The sequence below is a fragment of the Pollachius pollachius genome (assembly GCF_949987615.1).
Source record: "Pollachius pollachius genome assembly, chromosome: 5".
NCBI lineage: Eukaryota > Metazoa > Chordata > Actinopteri > Gadiformes > Gadidae > Pollachius > Pollachius pollachius.
The window spans coordinates 15,594,867-15,619,050 of NC_136938.1; the positions used below are offsets into that span (position 1 = coordinate 15,594,867).

Genomic DNA, 24,184 nt, shown 5'->3' on the forward strand with positions numbered 1-24,184 from the left:
AAAGATACTAGAAAAAAAAGGAAGAAAAGGGCAGACGAATTCAAAACCAAGAGGTCGAGAAAAAGAAGCACAGAAAAATAATTGAAAGAATGCGCTTAATTCTTGAAAACAAAACCTGTTCCATGAGAAACATTTGACCCCCATGACCACAATCACCAGCAGGTAAGAACAATGTGGCCTGCTAAGGAAATACCCGGGGGGAGGGGTGGTTGGCTGCTGAAAAAGTAGAGCAGCTTCTACAGAGAACTCAGATGGAGCTGTAAATTAGGATCCAGGAAGGAAAAAAAAATAGACTTGCATGACTTCCTTTGCCTTGGAACGTGTCCAACATATCCTGACTCATATCCATTTCTCTTATTGTGTGCGTGTGCGCTTGCATGTGTGTTCATATAACTATCACATTACCACAGAAGGAAGCGCAGGCATCAGTAGGAGCATCCAGTTGGGACTCCCTAACGAGGGCAGCGGCCTGGCTCTGTTAAGGCTGCTACACACCGGCCCAACCGTTGGCCATCTGAAACGTTTGGGGGTCTCAAGACGATTTCGGGAACAAATCTTTACCGTGTTTTCAGCTGTGTTTGAAGCTTTTGGAACCGCGCGGACGGAGTCTTGTCTGATTCAACATGCAAAGTCTGAGAGCGTTGGCGTCTGAGGAATAGAGCCACCGATTGGTTGGGTGCTTCTAGCATACAACCTTCGAATCAGCACGTGTGTGGGAGGGGCGGACTAGAGACTAGCGCCTACATCTTGCACAAGGGCAGAATGCACACGCTACTGTGTAGTTGGCAGCGTTGTGTTTCATTGCAACTTTTCTACAGAACGGGTCAGATGAGAGACAACGGAGGGGTTTGATAAAGGTAGTTGGCCGTTAGTTTGAGTCCGGGCTGTATGTAGGCCCCTTTAGCCAGAGCAAGATGGCAAAGCAGGGTTGCGTCTCTTTACCAGAGCTGCACTTAGAACTATGCAGTTTGGTGTTGTGTAATACATGCACACACACACACGCACACGCACACACAGTAGGGATTTGTTTAGAACACTCTGGTATTTAGAGTATAGTATGGTATAGTTTATTTCAGCCTCCCAACAGCCACTAGCCTTAATGTATTAGAATACACCAGGCAAAATGATTTGATGTCAAGTATTTTATATTATAAGCCAATTTATCATCCAAGTCATTTCCATTGAACTATATAGGAAGCATACATACCAGGGCAGCTCACACTACACCACTTAATATAGAATAAGAGTCTGTCAGATATGTCTTTCCTTTGCAGAGGTGTAATCCTATAAAATAGAAACTAAACAATGTAATTCTCTTCCCCATACACTCAGAAAAGCTTTTCCAGTTGTTGTTTTTGTGTGTTTCTGTTTTAGAGGTTTCAGAAGGGGATTGTTTTTGTTATCTTGTTCCATTAGGGCTTAAAGCAGCACCTCTTCATAGACCAACACAGAGATCCTTTATTTTGCCGTCTTTGCCCTCCATACCAAAAAGCCACAGTGAAAAAAGAATTTCAACTCTCTGCAGAAAATGTTTGAAAGAATATAGCCCAAACAGCGATTGGAGACAGCGATTGGTACATTGATTCATATCATCAGCAGGAAATAATTATTTTCTTAATGAATGAAGAATGCTAAATTCTCAGCCTACCTAAGGCAACTATGATAACCCAATTTCATATTGAGATGAACCATTTCCATCAGTTCAAAGAAAATGACCAAAACATAGATAAAAAGAGCCTTTCCCACATGTCAACTCCTACTTTGCCAGCCAAATAGTGGCTACATTGTGTATGTTTAAGAGTAGTTAGTGAAATATTTTAACACAAGAGCATCAATGTTCCTTTGACGTGTCGTTTGTTAAGGCAACGTTAAAAAGGGTTTATCTGCTAGTTCCGACTCGGTAAAGAAGACCTATTTTATGGCAAGCTTCTGCCATTGTGTGTCAGTACCTCTCATTGGACGATTCAGAGGGCTCTCTGATAGCACCAGGGCACGCACCGACCACAAACACTAACACACAAACCAGCACACTTCAACTAACACGCGTCCCTATGGACTTTCAGAACTCAATCAATACACCACTATAGGCTCCATTAAAAGGCAAACAGTAGCAGCATCTTTCCCCCCCCCCCCCTCCAGCGTTATGTCTTCTGCAGAGTGGTGGACTCTGACCCGTGGCAACAAAACAACAGCGTGCCGTGCTGGAGTATATACTTGGTAGCACCATCAGTAGGAGAAGAATTGCAACAACAATGCCCTTTTTATTAAGGTGTGGTTAGACACAATCAATGCGAGGGTCATTAAGTAAGGGATAATGTATAGAACGCCGGTCATTATCGGGAAAATAAGCCCCGAAAGGACACCGACGCGAATCGGACCAGAGACGTTCTATACATTATCCCACTTATTAGACGGCTACTTGCCTTAACGAAAAAATAACAAGAAACACACAGTGTTTCTTTTAACAATTGCGATTCGTACAGTTGATCAGCAGAGAAATAGTCTGCCAAAGACGTTGACGTCGCTTAGCAACCGAATTCGCTGGGGTTGATAAGTTACCGGAATACTTGAGGAGTGATACCAAAGACAAGGCAAAAAATCCACTTTCCTTGACAGTGGTCATTATATGCTTAAAAATAATTCACCGCCGGCAGTCAGGAAGGCCCATGCAAGTGAACGGAGCATTCCACGGCATTGAGAAAAGCCGTGTATGGGTCTCTGTGGGCCTAGTTCCAACGTTACATGGATTTATGAACCTGCCGGATGACTCAATTTTTTTCACCTATTTTTTAGGATGTCGGCTCGTCCCTTTAACGAGGCAGAAGGGCCGGGATTCAGAGTGGAGGATAGTGTGTGGGATTGGAAAGCAAATACTGCAAGTTGTATATATATTGGCGTGTGACGCGTGTCTGATGTGATCCATTTTTACCTTGATGAGATCAAAAAGATTGACGCATATGTCTATGCGTACATCTGGACCCTTTGTTGAGTGAGCACTGGGGAAGTGAAGGGGGTTGGATGGGGGTTAGGACAGGCACGTATCATAATGGCTGGCCAATTATTAGTATAGCATGGGACACTGGGGATGGGGGAGGAGAGCGAGAGACTAGGGGGAGAATGGATCAATACACCAGTCAGTTTCTAATGAGGGGAAGGATCGGCCGGAGCAGATGGATATCCTGCCATGCCTGGGGTGGTCTCTCTGCACTATCTGTCAGCAGGGTTATCAGCTCTCTGCTGCACACTCAAGAGTGCATCGCTGCCTCTAAAGGGCTGTTGCTGTTACAGCACCCGATGCCCACTACTGCTGACATTCACATACACGACTGAATCCGAATCACGTCCCTTTGCCCACTTCATCTGCAAACAGTGGGGAATTCGATATGGCATACAGAGAGAGCAGATTAATTAAAAGACACACACACACACACACACAACCACACACCCACACACACACATGTTAACTAGGTGTGTGTTAACACATTGTATACATGTATGGACTTTCCCAGGCTCCCATCCATAAATAACACCCTAATCGCTATTCCAATGTGATTTTCAGGGCTCTGAAAATGATGGCCGTGTCTTTCAGTGGACCCCTTTAACCAGCCGCAGCTGCCAGCAGGACAGTAAATCCACAGCCTTAAACTCCCGCCCAGCCATGCCAAACGCCTGCGTTCTCCCCAGCATTAGCACAGCACACATGTCTCTGTCCCCAACCCCCACACACTGACATGCACGGAGAGCTTGAGCCACTAAACGCTAAACGGCCGTGGCCATAGCGCCTGCTGCAGTGAGCTGCCATTACGCTCTGTGGTGGAGTCTAGATCTGCGCCTGCATTTTCTTCGATGACCTCTTTCTCTGCGTTTTTCTATGGTGCCTTTTATCTTCTTTTGTAGAGCCTTGTGTGGGAAGGGGATGTTATTTATGACTGTTCCGTGCTAGTGAACACACACACACACACACACACACACACACACACACACACACACACACACACACACACACACACACACACACACACACACACACACCAGTGAATGTGATTTTACAGCCCTGGGTGGAATGAGTGGTTGAGGGGAGATTGAGGGCTGGGTACAAAAGGGGAAACCCCAGTCGTTCAAAAAGCCGAAGCAGTAACAGTACAATTACACCCAGCAGCAAGTGAAGGAGATCTAATGCACAAAGCCCATGTCGCAACGTCCAGAGACATTGGGAGAAAAATTATTTGATCAAATAACGTTTTATTCAATAATCTGCATACACACACTCCAGGAACTATTAAACAGCTGACTGCAGTTAGTCTTTTTCCATGGTTTGGCGTGTCCCTACTCTAGACAGGCAGATTGAGAGGACTGATTTGCAATGCTGTATGGTCTCCGAGCAGACACAGCGGGCAGGAGATTGGAAGCGGGCGGAAAGCAGCGGCACACTATTGTTCTGCTATTAATCAGCATGAGGTCTCAAGTCTGTCTCAGACACCCGGCGTTTCCCTGCATCCGCACCACAGATTGCATAACAACAGCAACAGCCTCTGTATTTGATGGACGTGGACGTAATTAAAAGGAGATTGGCAGTAGCTGCACCGTTTTGGGGGAAGAAGGGAAGTGAGAAGCAGGAATGGAAAATGAATTTCAGTTGCAGTCTAGCGGTTGGGTCTTTGGGAGGCTAATTGCCTCCACTGTGGAATGCTTACAATGGGAGTTGCTTGTCACAGGTGCAGAGTGGCCTCTGCTGGTGGAGAGCTGTACTGCAACCATATTTATTCACGTTTTGTGGTACATGCACATTCAGTCTTATCTTTCTGTCTTGAGCAGAGCGATTGTGACAAATTATTTTCTTATAGATGAATAAATTACTCTGAATATGATTGTTTTGTGGGCATACAAATAAACAGAAGGAGGTTGTGATTTGGGAAAATAAAATGTCACATGAGTAACATGTGGGAGGGGGAAGTTGAAATAAACTTCAACTGATAAACATCAAAGTCTTTCTATTGAAGACTGATACGGGTTGGATCATTCCTTCATGCAAACAGAGGTTGATTGGGATTTTGCATTGACATATGTATAATAGATATGATAACCCCAACAGAGAACTACATACCTGTTCCCTGAGCTGATCCTGGGTCAGGCAGTCGGAGACGTTGACACAGCCCAGCAGGCAGCCAGTAGGGTAGTCTTTGGGAAACCTGGGCTCTGCAGTGATGACAAACAGACAGTGGTCAACACCTTTACACAGCATAACCTCTGGAGAAACGGTCCCAGTAGCCACACATTGACACCCAAAACCTCTGGGCGCTTAAGAATGAGCTAGCTCAAAGTAAAAACGCTAGAACTAGACCGTCTGTAGTGAGCATGAGCGAGCGTACCTTTTTTGTAGAGCTGGCAGTACATGGACTCCACCTCAGCTATTTCCTGAGGAGTTGGCTTCTTGGCCGCAGCGGAAATCCATAGACGGCCCCTGTGGGACGTGTACCAAGTTCGCCCCTCCATTCTAAAATGAAAAATGTGGCACATTTTGTACCCATAAGCACATGTGAATGTCATATGCCATGTGTTGGTATTTGGATAGGCTGCGGTTCCGCTCACCTCTTGATGCCCTTGACCAGCAGCGAAGCCCACGGCTGGTGCATGCTTAGGCACCAGCCTCCATCAGAGATCTCCTGCAGCTCTCGGTCCTGGAGTCTCAGCCTGGATCGCTCTGGCCCAGCTTTGTCTTCCAGTAAAGCCAAACCTTTCTCTGGTTGCCGCATGGAGCTGCCCCCTACGTCCACCCACTGGGAAAACACAAACTTGGTCAGTGTTTTAGTGGAAATATCGCTTGTGAAAGCTTATCATAATGATAAAAGCAAATACAAATTGTGGACGGTCAAGTGCATCAATTTGGTTGGTTTGCATCAAAACATCTCTTTAAAGGGCTCATGTCATGGCTCCAGGGGTGGGTGTGATTAGCTGGTACTTCATACATCTAGGTGGACACACCCACTTGTCACTATGAAAATCATTCCTCCCCTGTGCCAAACGGCGTGTACCAGCTAATCACACTGGAGCCATGACATGAGCCCTTTAAGTGGAGACAATACGAAGCATTGGTGGATTTATTTATAAAAGTAAGGATTTTTTTTTCCAAATGTCTTTCACGGTTCAAAAACAATTTAAAGTAAATGCAACAGAAAATGAATCCAATCCTGTAACCAAGGTGACTGGTCACTCACTCGAGGAGCCGCCTGTACAATGTTAGGGTTGACCAACCCTCCGAGGGGCTGCTGCTCTCCGCGGTCCACAAAGCGCCGTGGTGACTTCAGGAAAGAGTCCGTGCTTATTGCCTTTACAGCCTCATCCAGCCTGCAACCATTACACTTTGTCAGAGGAAAGTCTACCCGTCTTTCTAACAATTTGTATTTGTCCAGAAAAACACATATGCTTTGACTTAATCAAGATGAAATCATGATCCCGAAATCAAAAGTAAGCTGGATATCTGTACTCACTTATTGTAGTACTGGCCAAAGTTTTCTCCCTCATCAAGAACTTGTCTACCAGCAAAGTCCAGGGTGATCTTCCTGTCTTTTCGCGAAGCATGGCGCAGTTCCCGTAGCTCCTCGTCCTGCCTCCTCAGCTTCTCCCGTTCACTTGGTGACAACCACTGGTTGGAATCGGTGGCAAAGTAGTCAGACTCATCGTCCAGGACCTGGGTTCTCCTCACACTGTCAACACAGGAGTAACACATCAAGACCATGATGATGAATAGATGAACGAATGAACATAAACAATTTGATACTTTGTAATAGGTTTAACACCAACGTATCTTTACGATCCCCAACATGTTCTGTTTTAAATGTATGACAGAGGCATTGTAGCCCAGCCATTCTTCTGATTCTATAACCCCCACAATTGTTGCTATTACAGAAGCAAATAAATCAACATCAATGGTGATAATAATAGCACTATGGGTTCCACAATACCTGTTCTTATCATACTCCAGAAGTTTGTCTTTATGTTGGAGCGCCTTTTCTAAGCCTGCGTTCATCCGAGCTTCCTGGTGTGGGAGATAATCTCTGTCTGAGGACTCTAAAAGACACAGCGCAGCACCATGAGACAAACATAAAGTAAAACATCAGCCTTTTAAAGTGTAATTCCGGCGAAGATTTAACCCAGGGTCTTTTTCAGCATGAAAACACATAAAATAAGCCCTCCAGACCCTTTTTTTTGTTGATCAATGAGTATAGAGCTTGCCTGGAACAACAATAACAGCCCAAATGGATTCCATGTTATTGGCTAGGGGCATAGCGAACGCTTCCAAATCCGCATTTTTTTAACCACTAATATTGCTCAAAATAGCACCTTGCCTCTGCAGTAGCATGACTAGGGTCCCTACACATAAAACAAAGCATCAACAACTTTGTTAAAGTACCGGGAGTTTAATAAAAAATACTGTTTTACAAGTCTGTGACTTACCGGTAGGTCCATGTTTACAGGAAGTCCATACAAGTCGATTACCGGCTACCGTAAATTGTATAATAGATAATTTTACTTAACAATCTTCTTGATACTTGGTTGTTTTAAATTCGTTGGCCTTCCTGTAAACATGGATCTACCGGTAAGGCACAGACTTGTAAAACAGTCTTTTTTAATAAACTCCCGGTACGCTAACAAAGTTGTTGATGCTTCGTTTTATGTGTAGGGACCCTAGTCATGCTACTGCAGTAGTCTGTTGCTATTTTGAGCAATATTTGTGGTAAAAAAAATGCAGTTTTGAAGTGTTCGCTATGCCCCTAGCCAATAGCATGGAAGCCATTTGGGCTGTGAGCGTTTCTCCAGGCAAGCTCTAGACTCATTTTACATGTTTTCATGCCGAAAAAGACCCTGGGTTCAATTTTCGCTGGAATTACACTTTAAACTCTTCAGGTTCGTCCTCCTCAATTGAGCTCATGCTAGTGTTTTCACCCACCCATGAGTTTCTTTCGCAATTTGAGGCTTTTGTTGGAGTCCCGCTGAAGAATCTCTTGCTCGTCTCTGGTGCACACCTTTATTTGTGGGTGAGTGAAGGTGTAATCAAATCAAATGAATATAAATAAACAGAATAACATTCACATTAATACCATCACAATATAATATTGATATATTAATTTAGTGAAGTACATTTTGGGTACAAAAGCAACAAACATACAATCATGTTGCTAATAACAACAATGCATGGTAACTAGATTACAATTGTTATTATTTTTCTTTGCACTCTCTCTCATTCTCCCTCACTAGGTTTCTCTCCTTTTCTCTCTGCCTACCCCCCGGCCTCTCACTCACCAGGTTTCCACAGAAGAGACAAGGGCCTGAGCCCTCCTGCTCACACACGATGCGCCCGCAGGTGAGACAGTTGTTGATGAGGTTGTGCTTCTGAGCAAGGCACTCGCAGCCATGGCGCCCTGGGAGCATGACGGCCAGCTTGCCCTCACCCTCTTTAGCGTAGAGATTGACAAACTTGTTCTTCTTCTTAGAAGAGGAGGTAAGGCTGCCTTCTTGGGCCTGTGGATGGAAGCAATGGCGGAGAGGAGAAGTGTCAGCAATGGTGGAAAGTGTTTGTATGTATTGAAGCTGGCAGCCTCCTTAAAACCATTTGCAGATAGATTGATAGCTCTCTCCTCTGGGGCAGGACAGGTCTTATATACACACACACACACACACACACACACACACACACACACACACACACACACTCAAAAAAAAAGCTTTTTATTTCAGTAAAGGAAAATACTTTGGATCAGATGTTGTATTTGAGTGTTGCTAACTACAAAATAAGAAGAACTAGTTAATTATAAAACTAGCACTTCTTATAGAATAGGGCCCTTGGGAGCACGCCAAGACGTGACTTGGTTGAATTGATGGATTAAAACGTCAGTGACTGGGTTTTACTAGTTGTACTTTCCTTGAACAGTGAACTATATGGTCCTTGCCATGTTCAAATCTCTTTCAACAAATATTTACCATGAATGACAGTAAAAAGGGCTTCTTAAGTAAGGATCAAAGCTACGACAACATTTTATGCAGCTATGCATGCAAACATTGTGAATGGATAATTCTTCCATTGTTGTGTCCCGTTGTTGTAATCCATAATTAATGTAGGTGAAACAATATCGTAACTTTTCAAGGAAGGATGATTTATATATGTGAGCTGTACTTACCTTTATGAGGTCAATGGGGGTCCTGACAGCCTCTGGTTCAGGTTCAGCTGGGCTCAAAGTTATGACCTCCTGCTTGTTCCGGCCCTTTCTCTTCTTTTTCTGAGAGTCTTTGGTTAGGTCAAAAACATCTGGGCAAAAATAATTTGTGTCAGTACTACTGTGTAGAACATAAATGTGTCAGTGAATGTTAAATTGCCTTAACGTGAATAATCATTAAAACATTTAAATGTCAATGTTAGATTAGTATTCATGGATACTACTAACCATCTCCCATTCCTGACTCCTTTGGAAGAAAATTAGCAGGGTTGTTGTCTGTGACGAGCCTCTGGGTCCTCTGCCATCGGATCAGGAGCTCATCAATAAAATGTCTCTTTCTCCCGTCTGTTCCTTGGAGCAGGTCTCCCACATATTCCTCTATCTCTTCTGCAGTCTCAATGTCTAAAATATATCTGAAAAGCACAATGATACGATTTATGGACGGTAGTAAACAATCAAAGTATTGCCAATGAGCTACACTGTTTCTATCAGTTCTGACAGCTAACATAATTAATCTCAAGTAGTATAAACATTTATAGTATGCAAGAAACCTTTAAATAGTGGGTAAGCTATTTACCTGAAAGACAATACAGCTGTTTAAGCTGAAGCAATACCATTGCATATTTATAAGAAGGTTAGCATCAATAGACAATTTAAGTCAAGTTTCTATTTTTGGAATGGATAAACATCTAACGTTACGTTGAACGTTTCCTAAAGTTACTAGTGGTGATTATTTGAACACAAGGTAGCCGTTTATCTATTCGAATGTAACGTTACTGCTGCTAACTAGCTAGCAGACAACAAGCAGCCAGCTTCTTATCTTTCACTTACCGGACAATGTCATCACATGCCTCAAGCCCGAACTTGTGGTGTAACTGGTCGACACACCAGCTAAGCAAAGCATCGGACATTTCAATAATCAGAAGAACCAAATGTAAAATATAAATATATTTCTTCACAACCGGCAAGTTATCCAACGTCGCAACACAAAAAGTCTTCCTGTCTAATCAGAGTAGTCATCGAAAGTTCCGCCCCGAACAGACACTCTTTCCCAAAATAAAACTGTAACAATAAAATTTAATATTCTGGAAAATATATGATAATATATATAGAATAAATATTAGACTTAATATTAAAAGTCCAATAAATACAATAAATGTGCTAGTAATGTACGTTGGGGAATATGTACCTATTCCGTATGGTCACTGGGTGACAGTTAAGTAACACATTCTTAAGAAAGTTAGTTTTTCAAGCATTTTCAGATATCCTGAATATGGTGAATATTGCTTTTGTCAGGCTATTGACAATAACGGTCAGTATATTTGAACAGATTTTGTTAGCTCACTATTCACAGAAAATAGCAACGGTATTTTACATATGTAAAAACGTAAACATTAAATAGGACATTTATTCATGATGAAAAAATGGAAACAACTAATTTAAACCATACAAAGACAGTCTTTACAAAGCTTAAAACGCTTTATGTATTTTATCTTTTTAATCAGAAAATATCTAACTTAAAATGATTATGCTTCAAGAAAATAAGTCTATAATGGGTGATGTTTTCTTTAGTAAGTTATTTATATGGTTATATTGTCTTTGATAAGATAATTACCATATTGGTAAAGCAGATACATTCTTTATAGAGGCTATGTGAAGATATGCTCATGTGCTCACACAAACAAACACATTAATTAAATGTGCAACATGTGACTCACTAAATTCAACATGAGCATTAAAAGGTTAGTACAGGACGATGGGTAATAATGGATGTTGAAAACAACAACCAAATGTCTGCAATTCATTCTCCATACACAAAAACGTAATTGATAAGCAGTTAGTGTTCTGTATCTCTGTCTATAATACATAACTGGATTGTGTTTTGTATTTCTGTATATAATGCAAAACTGAAATTTCATTTTGTAGTATTATCGTACAGGATGTTGTTCTTCACAGTAAATGATGCAATACAGAATTATACTGTATAGTATCATATTGTGGACCTGGATACATGTTATACAGTTGACCCGTCTAAGACATACAGTAGATTGCTGGTAATCCATGCATACATAATGATTATTAGACTGACTGGTATCCTACATCAAAAAGGAAAGTTATCCATAAACAACTAAAACATTTGATTGGTTTCACGATTGAATGTCTTATGGAATTAAGGTTGCAGAAGCGAAACATAAATGCATTCTGATTCATGACCAGAAATTTTTAGAATTTTTAGAAACATCCACTTCGGGCCTCAGTTAAAGAAATCCTTAGAAATGGCCTCCACAAAGTTAGGCGCTGACATGAGGATGTCGAGGGTGCAGAGGATGGTAAAGAGTGAGAAGGCCATAAGACGGTGGCGGTCTATGACAGACGCAGCAAACTTCCACTCGTTGTGTTCGCCGCGTTCACAGCTCCGCCCCCCCACCCCCGAGTCGGGGGACGCGTGGTGGTGGAGAAAGGCATGGTCTCCAGGCCCCTGAAGCCGATGTGGAGCAGGTTGCTGGTGGCTAGGGGGGAGGATGAGGAGCTGGCATTGAGGTCCACGCTGGTCAGCCTACTGCACGTGGTCTTGTTGTGGCAGGACGGGCGCACCCTGGCCTCCCGGGACGCTTCATACGCAGGAACCAGGCACACCAATTCAGCAGGGCCACACAGGTCTGGGGAGGATCGGGATAAGTGTGTCTGTATGCTGATCTAGGTTTGTCTGCATGCTGACCTCAATCTATGCTGAAGAGTTTACAGCATTGAATAACCTCTAGGCTGTTAACTTGTTCTTATCATTAAGTACAAATGATTCAATTCTAAGTTTAAACTTTTCAAACTTCCACTTGCGTAATGCCACTTTCCTTCTGCAGCTAATTACTCCATTTAAAGAAAATGAATATCTGAACTATGAAATTCTCAAGTATTAAACATGAAATAGCCACCAGTCCATCCATCCAGGGAATAATTTTAATGGGGAAATTAACATAGTGCAGGTATAAGTGCTTTTGAAGGACTTTAATGTCAAATGTATATGTCTGTACATGTGCAACCTTGGTGCGGGATACTGGCAGCTAGCATCAGCAGCTTTAGTAATGGCCTTGAGCTGTGTGGAAGAGGAGCATTACAGATTTGTGTTAACCTTGGGTTATGCTTCAAGTTTGCTCCAAGCCACTTAACCATTTTGGCATCTTGCCTCCGTCTGGGTCATGTTGGTGGGCACTGTTGATATTACTGAAAGCCCAACGATGACCATGGTGGTGGCAAAATACTCAGCTACAAAATGGAGGGAGATAAGAAGAGTATATTAGCTCTGTATGTCACTTGCCACCATGTCTGTCAACATACAACATACTTGTTGTATGTTGTACGTCCTGGCACTTAATGTATGCACTTATTGTACGTCGTATTTCTGTACTTAGTATGTAGTATCTTATCATAGCTATCTTTGTTGTATACAGGGAATGGGTTAAACTAGTGATTGTTAGTGCTTTGCACTTGGTTCTATGAACGTCCTCACTGTACCGACAGCGATATATATTTTCACCTTCTTATGACAAATGTACTTATTGTAAGTTGCTTTGGATAAAAGCGTCTGCTAAATGCCCTAAATGTAAATGTTAGTCATACAGTACATACCACTACGTCTTATGCATTAACACAAGTTGCTGAAGGGGGTTGTCAGTAAGTAACTCACAAAAGACTACCAGTAAGAACATTCATTATGTCTTATATATTTAAACATTGAATTTAACAAATGGAATAAGGGCTTTTTATTCTATTTTATGTCTATTATCTAGCACTTAGTTTCCATCACATTCATCTACCAGACATGATGGCATCTGTCTATAGCACAATAGGAGTGAGCTGTACCTATTAAAGGGACTGAGTCGGAGGAGGCAGACATGATCTCTGCCATGAGCAGCATGAAGACGTTGAGGGAGAGAACAACCGCCATTGCCATGGAAACCGGTGTTGAGGAAAAGGCTTGAGCTGTTATGACTGGAGCAAATTAGTGATACGTAGACCACGGTGTTTGGAACAACACAACGCAAAGTTTTGAAACAGAAACTTCTCCTGCTCCTGATCAATCAGGAGCAGGATAATAAACAGCACGCAGCCCTACCTATAAAAACAAGATAAAATAACAACATACTGCTGCATACAGAAGAAACTTGTCGTTCCTGGGGATTTTGACCGATTTGTACCGTGCTACCTTGATCTATGAATACAAATATGTCTTGTATATATATATATATATATATATATATATATATATATATATATATATCAATCAACCACTGTGCTCTATCAAGGAGGAATAAGAGGAGGGGGCTGTTAAACGAATGCCAGTGGGGTGTACATCCTCCAAGCCCATGTTTATTATTCACCCGGCAGCTGGCTGACAATGTCTCCGTAGGGTCTGTTGGATTACAAATTTGTGTTAACCTTGGGTTATGCTTCAAGTTTGCTCCAAACCACTTACCCATTTTGGCATCTTGCCTCCACCTGGGTCATGGTGGTGACACTGTAGGACCAGTACTGTTGCTATTACTGAAAGCCCAACAATGACCATGGTGGTGGCAAAATACTCAGCTACGAAAAGGAGAGAGGGGGTGGCGGTGAGACCAATGAACGACCAGTCGAGAGATATGTACGATATAATGTGCTGCTGACCCAGTTACAGCCAAACTGCCCCTGTGTCTTAAATAATTGATGTTGCATGATTATAAGCATATACAAATTGTTCTTTAATTATTCTACTCTATTAAAGATATACATATTTACTAGTTTGTATTTTTTTCTTATCTGTTTATTATCTGAAATTGTGAAAATACTGGATGGACTGGACTATGGCCTTATGCCACCAAAGAAATGTAGAGGTAGAAATAAACTAGGTGGGGTGTGGTTGGAGCTCTTTGTGTATGTTATGTATGTGTCTTTGTGTTTAAATGCTCATATGCATTTAAATAAGGATTTCTCTATTAGCTGGACTCCCTCATAAACAAGATGGTTCCTCTAAAGGGGCTCTCCTTTTAATAAACTTGTTTATTATATGTTGTACATAATGGATGAATATTGATCTGGTCTAGGGTCTTGCCCTTTGGTGTGGTATGGTGTTGTTGGTTCTGGGTGGGGAGTGGGATGGATCCACCTGAGCCTCACAACCTGGGCTGCTTGCTTGTGCTACATACTCTATTTACTGACCCATCAATGTTTCATCACCAACGATATTGGTATTAAATATCAGTAAAACCAATTACAAAATATAACCGCATGCGGTGATTAACAGGGTCGAGGCAAAATGAAAAGTCAGGAACACACTAATGGAAGATATATAAATATGAAAAATAATTATGAAGGAAAGATGTTGATGTTCCCCTTAATGCCATACTGTGCCTCGGCTTCCAGGTGACTGGTCTGCAGAGCATTGGCTGAATGTCATGTTCAGCATGTTCATAATTGTCTAATCGGGATTCGAGCTCTCAAACTAAGGATCACCAGTACAAGGCATTATCCCATTGAGCCACTGACAAACCTGAAATGTAGCCTCATTCACATGGAAAATTTATATTGATAACCACACAACATCCAGAAAACTCCAAGCAAACAGTTCTCATATGAATTAAGGGCTTTCTTAAAAGCAAATACTTTGAAATTCTGGGGAAATTAATCATTTGTTGTCAAGAACACTAACGGAAGAAATATAAATATGACAGAGTTGATAGAGAATGAAAAATGGTTAACGAAGAAGTTCCCCTTAATGCCATACTGTGTCTTGGCAGTCAGATTCTTGGAAACTATTGAGCCGGAATCTTGATTGCCTAATGAATTTCAGGTGCAGTTCAATGTTGTGTTTCTTAAATGAGTGGCAATGACAGAATGTCATGTTCAGCTTGTTCATAATGCTCTCATTCACATGGTGAAAATGTCTATTGGTAAGCACATACCATCAAGAAAACTCCAATCACACATTTCACAAGATAATTAAGGGCTTTCTTAAAAGAGTACAGATCTGAAAATATTATTTTATTATTGTATAAGATATTAAAAATGTTATACAATAACAAAATGGAACTATAGGTAAAATGGGTTGAGACTGTGGACGTTTGGCTTTTCTATGAAATTGTGGGATAAGTAAACATCTTTACAGCAGAAGACCAGGGTGAAAAAGATGCATCTGATTTTAGAGATTAACATGATGAAAGAATTTTGAGTCCAGGTCAATCTCGTAAGGAGAAATAAGGCTAGTTCATATTTTTTTTAAATAGCGCCACCTTCGGTTGCAGTACCACAATTTGGGTTTATTAGTAGTGGGGGGTATTGGTGTCCACCTAATAATAGTCTTATGTTCTTTTTTTATACAATAACAAAATGGTCATATAAGAAAAATGGGCTAACTGCTCCAACTTTATTGGCCAATATTTCTCAAATGGAACTTTAATATGAAATTGTGGGAAAACTATAGATTTTTAAGGCATAAGAGAAGGTTTTATAAATATGTCTGATTCTAGAGATTAATATTCTGAAAGAATTTTGAGTCCAGGTCAATCTGGTGAGGAGAAATAAGCCTAATTCATGATTTTTTACAATAGCGTCACCTTTAGGTGCAGTACCACAAATTTGGGTTTATGGGTAAAGGGGATTATTGGTAACCATACCTGAAAATTTCAAGAGTTTTCGACTTACGGTATAGGCTGAAGTATGACTTTTACAGAATTTGATGGAAAAAAAAAACGTGATAGAAACAATAGGTGCCAAGCAACTTCGCTGCTCGGACCCCTAAAAACATCCTTAGATTATATATCATGATGTTTTCAGTGGGTTTCATACCAATGTGCATGTGGCCTGTATTTGAAATGACACCTTAGTGTGAGTGGAGGAAAGATCATGCTGTGCAATGGTCCCAGCCCGGTGTTTATGTTGTTATATTGATGAGTGAGAAAATCGTACTGATGCTGGAAATTCAAATTAACCAATCTACTAACGGTAGCGTGAATGTAAAACACATAGATTGGTGAGGTTCCCGTGAATTATAATAAATCTAAGTCCAGACTGTTTGTGTCTGTTTGCAAACGTTCGCAGTGAACGCAAAGCAAATGGAAAACGGTTTGAAAATGTTCGCCAACATTTGCCTTCGTTTGACCGCATTTGACCGCACCTCTGATTGGAATGAATGAGACATCTGCATCTTTGGCATAGGCTCATCGTCTAGATTTCCCAACATCTCCCAATCCCTCCTATTTTAACTGAATGTGTTATCCAAAGCGTCAGACTCCAGCCATTCAGGTGGGCCACGTACCAACAAGGTCCCACTCTCCATTGGAAATGTAGCCCGTGGTGTCCACGTCCATCATTTGCAGGTCCAGAGACCAGCCCCCTGCAGGTCCAGGAGCCAAACTTCGAATCACACCTCTTGACATCAAAAGGGAACCAGCGAAAATCAATATAGCACGTGCTCTTGGAGACATCCAGCCTCAAAGGAGAGAGAGAGAGAGAGAGAGAGAGAGAGAGAGAGAGAGAGAGAGAGAGATTGTAAAGCTTAAGAGTATTCAAGCCCAAGTATCAGGGGGGCAGATAGAAGATGGAGGGCAGAGACATCTCCAGAGGCATAAACTGAGGTGCACACACACACACACACACACACACACACACACACACACACACACACACACCAATCCAATATGCCAATAAGATGAAAGTGGGGGAAGAAATCCTTTGGGAGAGACAAGAAAAAAAATATGCTTTGAGATATAGCCAGAAGGAGTAGGTTTGCTTATCGCTGTCACTCTTTATCAGTCTTGTTCTACATCTCCACCACTCTCACTCTCTCCTCTCTGTCTTCAACAAATGACAAATTAAGGTCTATTTTATTCCCCCACCCCAACCCCCCCAAAGCCAATCTATTGGACACATTCACAACATTCAACTCATGTAAAACAACCAATCTGGTCTGGTTACTTGGTGGGGAGCCCAATTACTGATGGCGTCATGAGGAAAGTAGCTTCAAATGACTCAGCAATCTGTCATTGACACAAAGGCAATCGATAGAGAATGAATCTAGTGATGAAGCGGTTTAGCCCTTTATCGATTGAGATGGCGGGCAAGAGAAGGGAATGCAAAGAGAAGAAGCAAATGGAAGGTAAGTGATTCAGAAGAATAAGTAGCACAGTGTTCACTACTGGTGTCTGGATTAATGCTTCATTCTTTGTATTCTTCATTCTTGTGTCTATTTAAATATCTATATCAAAAGCAAAGCAGAATGTATCCCGGCCCCTGGTTGGTGAGTTTGTGTGTATGTGTGCATGCATGTGTGTGTATGTTTGTGTGCGCACATGCCTGTTAACATGTGTGTTCATGTAAAGTTATGTGGGTGAAGGAGAGGTCAGGTCTCCTGTAGATGAGTGGCCATTAAAAAGGCATGAAGGATGCAATTACCTTTGCTACCTTTGCTGTCTAAAATGGTATTCAACCCAATTTGAATAAATAAATCTTTAACCTTGAATAACTTAAACAATTCATTGAAGGATGCAATTACCTTTGCTACACTGAAAGAGAGCTGAGGAATATCTGAGCAGGAAGTGAGAGAGGATTGATATCCCCCTGTGGTTATGATGCAAAGTACAAAAATGGCAATTTGTGCTTTAATTTTTACTGTCTAAAATGTTTTTCGACCCAATTTGAATAAATAAATCTTTAACCTTCAATAACTTATATGATTCATTTCTATGATTTAGTTCCATTCATGGTGAATCAAAAATAAGTGTTGTGGTCATTGTGGAGGAGAAGTGAACGTGCCAGGTAGACAAAGCAAAGAACAACAACAATAACAAAGCTGAAGGAAAATTAGGTAAAACTTTTGGGAACACAATTTGTGTGTTCCCCAGTGACCTGACTCCTGGCTAGTGATCTGGTGGATTTCCACTTGGTATTCTCAAACTCTTTTTGATAGTGGAAGCTGGTGCAGTCGCTATAGCCACTGCAATTCCAGTTGGTAAACTGTCAATAACTATATATACAGAGGGAACTTGGTCTAGTTATGGTTGCACTATTAAAAATGCTTAATAAAAAAAGAGTAATTAGTATCCTTGCATCTCAGCAAGATCTTAAGTTACCGTGAATGTCCATTTTCTGTTAGCAACATCCAAATGTTGTGGTTAAAGCATTACCTTTCACTCACTAGCTCAGGGCTCTACTTGAGCTAGTGAACGTAAAATGTCACTTTGAATGAGGAATAAAAAGGATTTAGACTGTGCCCAACCCCTTAACATCGGAAGAAATAGTATTGGAATAGAAAGAAGAAATAGTTTTGGTTGTTGAGTAAAATGTCTGCTTAAACATAAAAACGCCTCTCTATGGATTCTTTAGGCCCTGTCCACACAGAGCCGATTTTTTGGTGAAACCACAAGTCTTGTGCGTTTGGGCAGACCGCCCAGACGGATCCGGTGGATCCGGTGCCCGAAAACACAGTTTTCTGAAACCAGGTCCCAGGGTGGATTCAAATAAAAACTGACCTATGCGGTTTCGTGATACGCCTCTTTCGCACTACATGCGTCCATCGACGGATGACCGAGGGCGTGTCTGATGTATAGGGGACTTGTCTTTGTAGAAGCAGCCTGTAGCCAATCAAATCGCTTCCCGCTACAAAGCCGATTTGTGGATATAAATACAAAAGATGACACAAACAACAGGTGACTAAAAACAATCCTATAGATTCCAAATTTCTTTAGAAAAATCTGTAGTCGCGTGGAGTGCATTTGCATAACCCCGATCTGATTGTACGACGGATCCGTCGCCGCCTAAAAAGTTGAATATTTCTCAACTTTTTAATGCAGGCTACGGAGCCGAATGGACAGACGGACCCACGATGCATTTTGCGAGCGCCCCATGCAAAGTCAATGAGATCCGTTGACGGACGGAGGTAGTGTGAACAAGCCCTCGAGGATTCGTGTGGACGCCTGTAACGCAAACGATGACGTCATCGCCCCCCCACCAGCTGGGTGACGTTAGAGTTCCATTGAATTTTTTATTTATTTGTTGATTTGTAATATTTTTGCGGCTTTAAATACAGCCCCTTGGTAAATGTAATTACTAATTGTACATTAAAGTATTAATTTAATATTTCTGCTAAATTTAAGAGGTTTAATCTCCTCCTCGACTGAATGTTTGTATACATGCCCGCAGGCTTGATGCGCACATGCTTGATGCGCTCCACTTTTTTTGTGGAGAACCAGCGGCTTGAATATGTACTACAGTGTTTCTACAGCTCGATGCGTTTTCGCAATGAGTTCGTCTTTACGGAGATATTCCTGAAACGCAATAAAGGAAAACGGAGGGGAAAAGATCGTTTTCGCCGGTGTGGACGGGGCCTCAGTGTCCTATAAAGGATGAGGTGTGAAATCCCCCCCCCCCCCCCCCCCCGCACACACACACACACACACACACACACACACACACACACACACACACACACACACACACACACACACACACACACACACACACAGTATGTAAAGCGCTTTTGGTGTCTTGAATAGCACTAAACCTGCTCACCTGGTGGAAGGTAGGAGCACCAGCCAGAGGAGTTAAACATTGGTGTGGAACGTTGCATTAAATCTCTCATCTGCACTGTGGGGCTGAGAAAAAGGCATGGTTTAAATAGACCTAATAGAACGGTGGGTTATTTGTTAACGGCAGATGTGCATGATATTTGTAAAAGAGATTTTGCATGGAGGCATTTACACGTTGTAATAAATCAATAACCTTGTCTATGTTTGCATCGCTTTATTATTAGTTTTTTGCTGATATTCATAAAATATGATTTCAGTAAAAGATTTAGATAATGGACAATAGTAGGAATACTTGATATTATTTTGTAGGTTTGTTCCCTAGTTAGAGTCGAGTCTTGTTATTTTACTTCCTCAACATTGATGCATATCAAATCCAGCAACTGATTTTTATAACTGTATGTTCTTGTTTGACCCTTTGTTGTTGTTATTGATACAGTGTGGACTGTATCAGAGAATCACCTGCAATAAAAATATTCTTAAAATCTAATAATTATTGATATATTAAATGCATAGGTATTCATTTATTGATTTAAACATACAACTTTAGACTAGACCATGAGTTCAAGTGTTATCATTAAGTTGCCTTTGTCTTCACATTGGAAAGTCACAGCAAATGCTATTCAAACTTGCAAACTGAACTTCAAACAATAGTTTGAAGTTTGATTTAAGGCAATGAGCAAACTTCTCTATGTAAACACCTCCTTTAAGAAAATTGTATGTCTGCAAAGTACAGGGCATCTATACAGTAATAGGGGCTTCCCTATTACTCTATAAATTGCCTATCCTAGTAGGCATATCCAGCCAGAACACATCAAGCCTGGAAAACAAAGCCAAACCATTTAGCATTAATCCTCTATTTAGCAGAGGTTGGAAGATCGCCGCTGGAGGGAATAAGGGCGACATAGTGGAGCCTCCAGCCAAATGTGTGCCTGGGCATCTGCAACCAGTGGTAGCCTGTTTCTCATCAGGGGATACCCTGGTGGGCTCCGGGCTGTTTCTCAGGGATATGAGTTGCACTGAAAAAAACACAATGCAATCCTGAAGATATGTGCTAGCGAAGAGTCCAAATGGCTGCGAATTCACTGTGCAGGAGTCTCTGATGGATCAAGTCTGTTACATGGGTCTGAGGTGGGCCCACGCAAGACCCAATGGCTGGTTCTCTGTCCCGAGTGAGACCAAAAGGCCAAAGTATTAGTGGAGCTCAGATCCGTGCAGGTGGGAGCCAGCAAAACCTTCTACGTTATTGAGATAGGGAAGCCAGCCAAGCTGTGACCGGGCACCTTAAGGCGCACTCACACTAGGCAAAGTTGCCCTGTACCCCCACTGTAGTACGGGCCGGAGTACGGTTGCCTCTTGTACATACGTCATCACGTCGTTATATGTCATCACCAAGCGTCCGCTGCTTAGTAGAACAACAATGGGGAACAACACAGAGAACACAATTGACACTTTACTGACTTTGTTGCTTATTTGGAGCCGTTCTACTATCTCAGTGAGATACAGCCCTATCTCACTGAGCGTTTTTACACTGTCAAATATGCCGTTTTATGCACGCCTTTTTTGCAACACGGTCCGCACATTTACACTGCCCGAGGTAAATTTCAGTTTACTAACTCCGTAAATTGTGATGTTTTACTTTGTAACGTTGCAGAACATATGTGGTACAAGTTTGTGTTGTTTGCATGGAAAAGGGAATAATCTGTTATAAATGATATGGTAAGAACCTGGTAATACCACAGAAACAAATTAGGCTTCCTTTTACAGTACAGTTTCAGCTTACTTACTGGGTAAATTGGCGTGTTTTACTTGGTAACGTTGCAGAACGTACATGGTACAAGTTTGTGTTGACTACATGGACAATGGAATGTATCTATTACAAATGATATGGTAATAACGTGGTAACACCATGGAAACAAACGGCTTCGTACCCAGTATTTAAGAAGATGTACCATGACACTAGAGGAAAACTGTTCCTGCGGAGGTTGTTACCAGGTAAGTAATTTCATAGTTTCTAAGGTAAATCGAATCAACCCTTTCTAAATGGGTGTAGATATGAATAATAACTGTAAGAAAAAGTAATTTATTGGAAAGTACTATGCTAATTTCTAGATAGTACATAATTAAACTTGGGCTGCTACCAACATAAACCTTGGATAACTACAATTGTAACTTGAATTAATGGGTGTGTCTAAGAATTGGTTGCCTAATTTACTAGGAAGTACACAACAATATCTGAGTTATTACCAACCTAAAACAGTTACAACTGCACAGTACTTAGTTGAGTTGATGGGTAATAGTGGAGGTTTTACTTAGTACTTCAGCTGTAATTCCTCTGTATTTACCTTCTTATTACCAGTGATAATTACACAGAAATACACTATGATTTACCATATATTTACCGGAAAATTCCTCTGTATTTGCCTTCTTATTACCAGTGGTAATTACCCAGTAATACACTATGATTTAGCATGTATTTACCGGGTAACTACCTCTGTATTTATCTTCTTATTACCATTGGTAATTACCCAGTAATACACTATGATTTACCATTTATTTACCGGGTAAATATCTAGTAATTAGGAGACTGTAAAAGGAAGGGTTACCGAGAATCAAGGGCTTTCTTAAAAGAGTAGGCCTACAGATCTGAAAATTTGCACTGTTTATGGTATCCACCTAATGATAGCCATATGCTTGTTATACATTAACAAAATGGTCATATAGGCAAAATGGGTTGAGACTGTGGACGTTTAGCTTTTCTATGAAATTGTGGGAAAAGTAAACATTTTTAGAGCAGAAGACTAGGGTAAAAAAGATGCATCTGATTTTAGAGATTAATGTGATGAAAGAATTTTGAGTCCAGGTCAATCTCATAAGGAGAAATAAGGCTAGTTCATAGTTTTTTTTAAATAGCGTCACCTTTTGGTACAGTACCACAAATTTGGGTTTATGGGTAGAGGGGGTTATTGGTAACCATACCTGAAAATTTCAAAAGTTTACGATTTACGGTATAGGCTGCAGTAGGACTTTTACAGAATTTGAGGGAAGGAAAAAGGTTACAGAAACAATAGGGGCCAAGCAGCTTCGCTTCTCTGTCCCCTAATAATCTAGCAAAACAAATGTAGGCCTTCTGTTTAGGATGCACGTAAATTCAGTAGCGGTACTTCCGCTGTACATGAACACAACATTAAAAAAGCATAGAAATTACACTGTATCGCACGCCCAAGAATATTATTCATTAGTTGTTAAGAAATAAGTAATGACTTTATTTTAAATGAGATGTCACGTTGCTTAGCCTACTACTTAAACAATAGGCCTAATAAAAGGGAAGTTATTTGAGTAACAAGCTACATTATGGATCGAGTCATTCCTGAATATTATGCAGACATATCATATGATGAAGAGTTCATTTAATCTATACATCTATGATAGTCCTAAATAAAAAATATAACAGTGGTAAGTTTTACAAAGTAAGTTCGAAAACATTATTAAGATAGATATCTTAGAAAAACACTTTAAACAATTGATATTAGCCTTGATTACCAACTCAGTATTAATATTTCATGCATGACATGGCCTACCGTTGAAAATGCAGGCAGTCACTGCAATGTGTAGCAGATTATCCCAGGAGCGCATATTTTCGTTGAATAGCTGCGTGTACAGTTGTTTCTCTCAGTTCAGGGCAAAGACAAGCATCAGTGAGTTTCCTCTATATATGATGCTGCTATCACTGCGCCCTTGGACAGGGCAGAAGTTTGGGATCCTTTGTGCTCCTCCTCCCGTACTGAATAGCTCTCGTTCATCGTCTGCTCCGTTTGCTTTCAACGGGTGGTAAAAATGCACAATCTTAAACATCCCCCCCCTTCCCGCAAAATACACACGGACACTTTTTTATTAAAGACACTCGCTTTTTATCATAGACCTATCGAGAATTTCACGCAGTGGATATTTATTACTTACTACTTACTTTGCATAATCATACATCTGGTGATGAGATAATTGGAGAGCAGTTATTCGTGGCTTATAATGCCTACAAATATTGAGAACACAGTTTAACAATTATTTTTTCTAATTCTGCATCAATTGATGGTTAAAATATCTTTATTTATGTAAAGGCAAACAACAATTTAGGCACCGGGAACTCCAATATTTATTCTACCATAGCTCACATTTTCTCGTTTAATATTATCGCTGCTGAGCCAACATACATAAACTCTTTTGCCTTCTTATGTGTATTTTGTTTGGGGAGGTTACCTATTAAAATGTTCTAGTGGCACCAATTCACGTCAATGATAAATTAATTAATTTCAATTCACTTTTCAACCCATGGCCTTTAGCTGTGTTTCAGCAAGATTTCTGCTCATGTTCAAACCTTTCATTCAAAATATATCACAAATATCTGTGTTTTGTTATGAGTTT

At 41.0% G+C, this 24,184-nt stretch overlaps 1 protein-coding gene and 1 pseudogene across 2 annotated transcripts in view; both read right to left on the reverse strand.

The window, feature by feature from the left end:
* The window catches only part of trip4 (thyroid hormone receptor interactor 4), a 65,463-nt gene extending 55,264 nt beyond the window's left edge, over nt 1-10,199 (reverse strand). Inside the window, exons 1-11 of the mRNA XM_079736391.1 lie at nt 10,044-10,199; nt 9,441-9,625; nt 9,177-9,304; nt 8,302-8,520; nt 7,949-8,024; nt 6,963-7,068; nt 6,489-6,704; nt 6,216-6,345; nt 5,590-5,777; nt 5,370-5,494; nt 5,105-5,196 (exon numbers count right to left, since the gene is read on the reverse strand). Of these exons, the coding sequence (XP_079592517.1) occupies nt 5,105-5,196; nt 5,370-5,494; nt 5,590-5,777; nt 6,216-6,345; nt 6,489-6,704; nt 6,963-7,068; nt 7,949-8,024; nt 8,302-8,520; nt 9,177-9,304; nt 9,441-9,625; nt 10,044-10,123 (1,545 nt within the window). The 5' untranslated portion in view covers nt 10,124-10,199. The remainder of the gene's footprint in view (nt 1-5,104; nt 5,197-5,369; nt 5,495-5,589; nt 5,778-6,215; nt 6,346-6,488; nt 6,705-6,962; nt 7,069-7,948; nt 8,025-8,301; nt 8,521-9,176; nt 9,305-9,440; nt 9,626-10,043) is intronic.
* A 1,267-nt stretch (nt 10,200-11,466) lies between these two features.
* LOC307075795 (neuronal acetylcholine receptor subunit alpha-7-like) lies at nt 11,467-19,849 on the reverse strand (annotated as a pseudogene). Its single transcript has 7 exons — nt 19,739-19,849; nt 16,501-16,656; nt 13,071-13,199; nt 12,378-12,473; nt 12,270-12,303; nt 11,779-11,872; nt 11,467-11,722 (listed from the first exon to the last, which is right to left on the reverse strand). The product of its transcript is annotated as a neuronal acetylcholine receptor subunit alpha-7-like (transcript).
* Nucleotides 19,850-24,184: the final 4,335 nt, after the last annotated feature.